Source organism: Xyrauchen texanus, chromosome 15, assembly GCF_025860055.1.
Source record: "Xyrauchen texanus isolate HMW12.3.18 chromosome 15, RBS_HiC_50CHRs, whole genome shotgun sequence".
Taxonomy (NCBI): Eukaryota; Metazoa; Chordata; class Actinopteri; order Cypriniformes; family Catostomidae; genus Xyrauchen; species Xyrauchen texanus.
The window spans coordinates 34,758,311-34,765,248 of NC_068290.1; the positions used below are offsets into that span (position 1 = coordinate 34,758,311).

At 36.5% G+C, this 6,938-nt stretch overlaps 1 protein-coding gene across 1 annotated transcript in view; it reads left to right on the forward strand.

The window, feature by feature from the left end:
* LOC127656201 (patched domain-containing protein 3-like) overlaps nt 1-6,689 on the forward strand; it is a 7,239-nt gene extending 550 nt beyond the window's left edge. The window contains exons 1-4 of the mRNA XM_052144391.1: nt 1-194; nt 3,838-3,965; nt 4,076-4,221; nt 4,300-6,689. The exon at nt 1-194 is cut by the window's left edge and continues 550 nt beyond it. Of these exons, the coding sequence (XP_052000351.1) occupies nt 1-194; nt 3,838-3,965; nt 4,076-4,221; nt 4,300-6,062 (2,231 nt within the window). The 3' untranslated portion in view covers nt 6,063-6,689. The remainder of the gene's footprint in view (nt 195-3,837; nt 3,966-4,075; nt 4,222-4,299) is intronic.
* Nucleotides 6,690-6,938: the final 249 nt, after the last annotated feature.

The window sequence follows — 6,938 nt, forward strand, 5'->3', positions numbered from 1 at the left end:
TTAGATATCCAAAAAATAATGGCACATTTTTGGGAATAAGTATTGGTGATGTAGAGCTAAAGAAAGGAAGCTCTGAGATAATCAGTGCAAAAGCGATCAGACTTTTTTATTTTTTAAAAGAAGACAACAAAACGAGTACCGAATGGCTAGATGGTTTTCTAAACTTCTTCTCAAACCACACAGAAATGAAAACGGTAAGTAAATATGATGGTAAGTTGTATCAATATGCATATATTTCTCATAAATACCCTTTGTAAGTTTCATGGGATATATATATATATATATATATATATATATATATATATATATATATATATATATATATATATATATACATATTTTAAGTAAAATGTATGAATTACCTGAAATATATTCAGCAATATAATACATGTAATTTTACTGTAAAATATTATATTTTTGTAAGAAAAAATTTGGAGTCACCTCATAATTAAAGGCGATAGATAATAAATGGACTTTCCTAGAATTTCCTATGTTACCAATCATTATTTTTGTTGTCTCTTATTTAAGATTGGAGTGTTTTATGTTTGTGTTAGCAAGATTTTATGCTGTTTAGTTTATGTTAACTGCATAATTTTTAGTGTCATGAGTGTTACCCTGATGGTATTGTATGGCACTCTGTAAAACTGTATTGGCACAGTTTATGTATAAGCCACTTATAATGAAATTTAATTCATATTATATGGGCTTCTGTTTTACAACCTTTATTATTTTTATGGTGGTTATCATTAGACTTTAAGGTAAAAAAGCAGTAGTTAAAGTAGGTTGGTAGCATTTAAAATTAACAGTAAATTGTGCTGGCACCTAAATGCCAATCCTGTAATTCCATGAAACGTTACCACATTATTAATGGTAATTTTCTGGCAAGTTAATCACAGCCTCAAGTTTTTTGTTGCTTCTGTTTTATGGCATATTTAACATGATTATTTTTCCAGTGTAATTTTCATGTGAAAAACAAGGATATTGCATAGATGAGTATTGCAAAGAAAACACTGCATGAAAAGAGCTGTATTCAAACCATGAAGATTCCTGTATAAACTGCTGAATTTTGGCCATATTCAGAAATCTACTGCATCCGATTATATACCATTTCTGATCTATAGTGAATGATGATTCCTTCCATGTGATGGCCATTTGTTGCCATGGTAAATAATCCCCGACTGGAGACTTTTTCACACCTGAGTCATATTTGCATTTCTCACCTCCTAGATAAAGTGGTCACCCCTTTTGGTTATTTAGCTCAAACTAGATTGGCTGCCCATAAATATAATCTAACCCTAAATCTTGACAGGTATTGGGCTACTGCATATATTGGCTTTCATTTTATTGATTAAACTTAAAATTTACCCCACCAAATTTCAAACAGCATTTAGCGTATGCCTCTTATTACAGGCCTTCAATCAATGTTGACACAACATAAATGCTGAGATAATATTCGGGTTAAAATGTCTTTATTCAAAGTGATAAGTGAAATATGCAAAATATAAAAATAATAATATATATGAATATCTGAAACACTGTATGAAGCTTCAATTAGAGATGAGTAAATTAACTGGCATCTGACTCTGTCACTTGTCATCACATGAAAGTGATCAGTTCCAGTAAAGTGTGGGTTTGCATCAAGCCTCTTCTGTAGATCCTGGTACAGATCTTCTCAAAGTTGCTGGTTTTACAACCCACACGGGCCTCCTATAGACAACACCATCTTCTTCATCAGACATCATGTCATACACAATATTCCTGTGTCTGTCTCTGTTGACCTGGTCCCCAGCAACTGCAAAACACAACAGTCATTTAACCACTGAAAACACCCATTTAAAAAACTCCTAGCAACTTAAGCATTATAAAAGATACATCAACTGTATAATAGATTATAAACGTACTCTTCTCTCTCTTTGCCACAATCTTGATTGATCTTGATAGGCTTTTCCAGGATGAAAGTAGGAATACTTCTTCCTCATAGCCTTATTATAAGTCTTGCAGCATGCTTAAGAGACATTCTTGTTGGCCAAAACAATATTCTGTAGACAATCATTATGTGAGAGATGCAGTATAGAAACACACCTTAAAGCGTTGGACGCAAAAAGCTGTTAAACATCTTCACGTTATTGCTCAGGAGAAAGATACACGTTGCAGAACACATAGAACTAACACCATGTTGTTGTAAAGGCAACATGGTGTCACGCTCCGCTGAGTTTGTTGGTTTGTTTAGTATGTTTTGTTATTTTCTCTCCCTCGTGTCTCGCAGGCGTGACCGCCTTGCATAATCAATGCGTCCACAGGAACATTGATTGTTCCCGGGGGGAACGCTGATAATGTCACTGATTAGCATCCCGAGCAACACCTGTTCTTCTCTAATTCACTCCCTTCCTATGCCCTTCGTGTTCTCAGTATCTTTGCTAGTTTGTTGTTTGGTGTGTAGTAATGAACCTCACTCTCTCTGTTTAGTTGGTCCTGTCTCGTGTATCTGTTAGTTGCCCGCGTGTCGGGTGTGTGGTTGCCTTCCAGTTCGCTGTCCCTTCCCTGCTGGGCGTCGTTCTGCACCTCATTAAGCTTTAAAGGATGATTCCACTAATCTATTCTTGACTTCCACTACGCACACACTCATTCTATGAATACGCTCTTCATGGATTGCCCCTTGAGCGGCCACAGTGCGAGCGTCTCAGTCATCCCTTCCCACTGCTGCAACTGGTGCCGGGATCCTCGACATCCCCAGTGACTGCTCATATTTATTGTAAATAAATCCTTTGAACTGCTTCTCTGCATTTGGGTCTGTTTGCTGAGTGTCAGCTGGGTTTCATACCGTGTCATACCTCGTCTTTGTCCTCGTGTCAGGAGCAAGATTGCCCTACCCTGCTGGGTGTCGTTCTGCACCTCACTAAGCTTCAAAGAAGGATACCACGAATCTATTCCTGACTTCCGCAATGCACACAATCATTCTACGAGATTGCCCCTTCAGCGGTCTTCCAGCTGCTGTAGCTGGTGTCGGGATCCTTGACATTCCCAGTGACTGCTCATATTTATTGTAAACAAATCCTTTGAACTGTTCCTCTACTGTTTGTCTCGCTGATGCTCATACCACATGGTTGCACCCTCATTCAAACAGACATTTTTTGGGAGCCCTGTGGAGGTATGGAGTTTGCAGGGTACAATGTTTCTACCTGTGGAAGGTATGACAGGCAAATGTGTTCTTAGTACTTCTTCTGTGCAGTTAAGCCAGAAATAGGTATTAGTAATAATAACACTGTGCAGAATGGTTGAGATTTAGGCCTATATGAATCCTAGCGTTTTCATATTGTTGTTGTTGTTGTTTTTCATAATTCAGATAATTTTTTTAACAACAGAAATTTTATAGTTTGGGATTTTTTTGTGAAACTTTTTTCTGCTATGTTTCTCTATACAGTAATGTAGTTCACTGTAGCATACAATAAGCCAAACTTTCAGTTATTTGCCTTCCCCTGTGCTCTAAACACGGCAAGCTTGATGCACCTAACACCACACAATTGCTAGGCGTTAACATATAAAAACCCCTGACAGCAGGACTGCCATCAGACGTCATAATCAGCCGAATATCAGCTGTACATTTCTGACAAACGTTGGTCGTTAATTGTTTTCTGTTATTTGTGTGCGGTTTTTCCCTAATATATCTGTCAAACTTGAATGTAAGAGGGAGTTTATTATTCCCACATTTTTCCAGATGTGACTCTTTTCATGCAGTGAAATATGCTGTATTATATTTTAACAATGCTAAAAGCATGTTTTTTTGTCTAATGACTTATCTGAACCATGTTCTGTGATTTATCTTTTTAACTTCTACAGGTGCATGTTTCTTACTTCACATCAGTATCAAGACAGAAGGAGTTAGAGACCAATTCAGACTCTGTGATCCCCCTCTTCTCCATTACTTATTTCCTGGCCATTACCATTTCAATTCTCTCTTGTCTGAGGTATTTCAGATACATTTTAATAAAAGTAGATTATTTGTGGAACTTTGAGAACCTACAAGTAATACTGAAACATTTATCCATAAAGTAATATATATCTGTTCTTTCCCTAGGTTAGACTGTGTAAGAACCAAAGTGTGGGTTGCCATGTCTGGTGTACTCTCGGCTGGTATGGCTGTGCTGGCCAGTTTTGGATTGCTGCTCTTCTGTGAAATACCTTTCGCCATGACTGTGGCCACAGCCCCCTTTCTCATTCTTGGTAAATTAAACTCACTGTATAACCTAGTAAGTGGCTCATAGTTGACATTTATGGTTTACATTCTCTGCTTTCTTGCAGGTATTGGTGTTGATGATATGTTCATTATGATCTCCTGCTGGCAGAAGACTAAAGTTCATGATAACGTTGAGGATCGCTTAGCAGAAACATATAAAGAGGCAGCTGTGTCCATCACTATCACCACACTGACAGATGTGCTGTCTTTCTACATCGGTCTCTTGACTCCATTTCGCTCAGTACAGTCTTTCTGTATGTACACAAGTACAGCTATTCTGTTCTGTTACATCTTCAACATCACATTCTTTGGTGCCTGTTTAGCACTGAATGGAAGACGAGAGAAGGGTAATAAACATTGGCTGACCTGTATGGAGGTCCCAAAGGCCAATGATGATCATGCTACTGGTAATATGTGCTGTGTTGGCGGAGCTTATGACAAAGATACTGGCACTGATTTGGAAATGCCAATGGATTTATTCTTCAAAAACTATTTTGGGCCTTTTCTGACAAAGTCGTGGGTTAAGTTGCTTGTATGTTTGCTTTATGCTGGTTATTTGGCTGTCAGCATCTACGGATGCTTTCAAATTCAGGAGGGGCTTGATCTGAAAAATTTAGCAGCAGATGGCTCTTATGTTGGTAATTACTATGACGATGAAGATAAATTCTTTTCCGTGTATGGCCCCAATGTCATGTTAGTAATGAAGGATGAACATTTGCAGTACTGGAATTCATCTGCCCAACACAATATTTACTTGTGTCTGGAAAAGTTTAAAAATCTGTCAATGGTTTCTAATGATTCACAGATTTTGCTTACTTCGTGGCTTAATGAGTACATTATTTTTGGAAAGAATCATGGTTTAAATTTAGATAATGAAACACAATTCAAAAGCCATTTATCTTTCTTCCTTAATGTTTCTGGTTTTAGTCAAGATGTCAACTTCACTAACAATGAAATTCTTGCATCACGCATGTTCATTCAGACAGTGAACATCAGAACAGCTGTGGATGAGAAAGACATGCTGAATGCATTTAGAGAAACAGCAGAACAATGTGGAAAGTTGCCAACACTCATTAACCTAACAGTGTTCCACCCTGCATTTATCTACTTTGACCAATATGCTGTCATTGTCACTAATACAATCCAAAACATAGTAGTCGCTACATGTGCAATGTTAGTAATTTCACTTCTGTTGATACCAAATCCTCTGTGTTCTCTTTGGGTGACATTTGCCATAGCATCTGTCATTGTGGGTGTGGCTGGCTTTATGGCATTATGGGGTGTTAGTTTAGACTCAGTGTCAATGATTAATTTTGTTATTTGCATTGGATTTTCAGTGGATTTCTCGGCTCACATATCCTATGCTTTTGTGTCCAGTAAAAAACCCTCAGCAAATGAGAAAGCCTTAGATGCCATCTACAAACTGGGTTATCCAATATTACAAGGTGCAGTGTCCACTATTGCAGGTGTAGTTGTGCTTGCAGCTGCAAAAAGCTACATCTTCAGGACCTTCTTTAAAATCATGTTCTTAGTCATTCTTTACGGAGCCATTCATGGGATCGTTTTCATACCTGTGTTTCTTACCTTCTTTTACATTTGTGACAGTTGTGACACACATGAAAAAAATAAAATCTGTCAAATTCAACCTGAGCAATCCAACAGAAAGATTCAGCAACCATCATTAATAGCAAGTGCCAAATATATACAAAATCAGCAGTGTAAAATTCAATCTCAATATAGTGTCAGAAAGAATCAACAAATCGCAACAGTAATGAGCCAGAAAGCTCAACTGGAAAATGGAGCATATATAGATCCTGACTGCTACTGAGTTTAATTCTCTAAATAATAACACAGATTGTTAATTCTCTATTAGTCAGATATCCTGTTACGAGATGGTATTTATTGCACTGGATGAATAATATACATATAAAACATTAACTAATTGACCTCTGCTTTTAACATTAGGGGTCCTCACAATCCCTGAACTGAGGGACTGTTTTCATCTACTGTTTTCATCATTTTATTGACAATTTTAACTTCTTCTGTTCTGTTCTCACAAACTGTCAAATGATTGTTGGTGTCTTTGTATTTGTATGAGCTTGGTTCTGTGAAATGTTTTGATTTGGTCCATATATGAAGTCTTTAATGATACAGTATGATAATTGATCATTATAAACAGATTATATGATCCATATTCATATTTGCACACTAATGTTAAAATAATTGGACATGTAAATAATGGTTGATTTTGTAATGTTTATATTTTTGGCATATATTGGTGGCCATTGGCTCCTTAAATCTGTGCAGCTACAATTGAAGGGAAATAGTATGAAGCAAATGTATGGATAACTTTTAGTTTGTAATGTAAATAATGCACGATAATTGCTGTACTATAAAGTGCATTATTGTCATGTATTTTCGGATTCCTTTAGTGTGGTATAATAAAATCTGTATTTATTGCTACATCCTGTTTTGGAGTTTGTAAAATAAAAATCTATTTTCATTTACAAATATGAATATATTCATATTCAAGCCTTGGGGAAAATTGCTATTATCTTGGCACTACAGATGCACCAAAATGTAGCTATGTATGTAGAACATACAGATAGATAATGGTTTGAATGGTACATTTAACATCTGATTCTAAACAAATTGCACATTAAACATCTAATATATAAGATAAGTTGTGGGTACCCACATTTAA